The sequence below is a fragment of the Wolffia australiana genome, chromosome 14 (genome assembly GCF_029677425.1).
Source record: "Wolffia australiana isolate 7733 chromosome 14, ASM2967742v1".
Lineage (NCBI taxonomy): Eukaryota > Viridiplantae > Streptophyta > Magnoliopsida > Alismatales > Araceae > Wolffia > Wolffia australiana.
The window spans coordinates 13,141,828-13,143,355 of record NC_135848.1 but is presented as its reverse complement, the minus strand read 5'-3'; the positions used below and the strand labels follow the sequence as shown (position 1 = coordinate 13,143,355).

The 1,528-nt window shown below is 42.5% G+C and overlaps 1 protein-coding gene across 1 annotated transcript in view; it reads right to left on the bottom strand.

Annotated features, from left to right (window-relative positions):
* Positions 1-226: 226 nt before the first annotated feature.
* LOC144711937 (NAC domain-containing protein 43-like) overlaps positions 227-1,528 on the bottom strand; it is a 2,541-nt gene continuing 1,239 nt past the window's right edge. The window contains exon 3 of the mRNA XM_078586095.1: positions 227-914. Within this exon, the coding sequence (XP_078442221.1) occupies positions 357-914 (558 nt within the window). The 3' untranslated portion in view covers positions 227-356. The remainder of the gene's footprint in view (positions 915-1,528) is intronic.

Sequence of the window (1,528 nt, the reverse complement as noted above, 5' to 3'; positions counted from 1 at the left end):
GTCTCTCAGTCTATCCCTTCTTTTTTTTTCGCAGTCTCTCTCTCTCTCTCTCTTCTTCTTCTTGGTCTCTCAGTCTATCCCTTCTTTCTTTTTCGCAGTCTCTCTCTCTCCATCTGAAAGTAAAACAGTGAGAAATAGGAGGCGCGACCACTAAACCTCAAAGGCAATGGGATGCGTTTAGAGAAGTGCTGCTGAAAGAGTCATTCTCACATCAACTAGACGGATGGGTTCCATGACATCATTTTCATTCAGGAAGTCGACAAATTATGACACAATTCTATATGCATAGATACTTTCGGCTATGCTCCCATCATCAAAAGCGCAGACAAGAAATCTTGAAATTCTGTCGAAATGGACTATCCACCGGGTGTAGAGATAGAGTTCTTGTCCTCGATTCTCACATTAGCCCAAATATTCATATCTACTGGATGATATTCCTGCGCCTCCCCACTGCCATAGAAAAGACCATAATCAGAGCAACCGTACCCACAATCTTCCACATGGCAGCTCGGTTGACCGTTAGCGTTGGATGAAACGAGCCTATCCAGGCCCGGCCAGTCGTTAACTCCGACACCCTCGATGAAGGCACTGTCCGAGCCAAGAAGCATATGAACGTTATCTTGGACGAAGCTAAGCTGCTCAATGTGAGCAGCGGTGGCCGCTATCTTCACTCGCCTTTCAACGTCGCTTCCGTCGGCGAGGACTGGATAAGTAAATGGGAATTCGTTCTCTTTCTTGCAGGACCTTGAGAGGAATTGGATGATCTGATCTAGGGTTCCATCGGAAGAGGAACTGATCATCTCCTTCTTCTTGGCGTCGCATTCTGAAACCCTTTGATGGGTCTTCTTCATGAACACTCGGCAGATTACCCAGCCCTCCTCCGTCGACTCCGCCCCGGAAAGCGGACTACAACACTTTGGCAAATGACAGCGACCATTAGTGCGTGGTATGATCAATATTAAAACATAAGAAATGACGAGGAAGAGGGGGAGAATAATGGTCAAGGAGATGATGATGAGGATGATGGTAGAGAAGATGAAGGAGATGATGATTATGATAAAGCAGATCTGACGATGACGAGGAAAAAGAAGTTGATGATGATGATAATAAATAATGATAATGATGGTGAAGAAGAATTCTTTCAAACGTGCCATGAAGAAGAAAAATAACAATAATAATAAGAAGAAGAACGCGATGATGATGATGGTGATAATGATGGTGAAGAAGCAGAAGAATTCTTTCAAGTAGAGGAGTAAAAAAAGTAAGAAGAGAAGATGACGATGATGATGATGGTGATAATGATGGTGAAGAAGCAGAAGAATTCTTTCAAGTAGAGGAGTAAAAAAAGTAAGAAGAGAAGATGACGATGATGATGATGGTGATAATGATGGTGAAGAAGTAGAAGAATTCTTTCAAGTGGAGCAGGAAGAAAAGTAAGAAGAGAAGATGATGATTGTGAAGACGAAGAAGAAAAGTTCTTTCAAATAAAAGAAGAAGAAGAGGAGGAAGAAGAAGAAGAAGAAGAAGA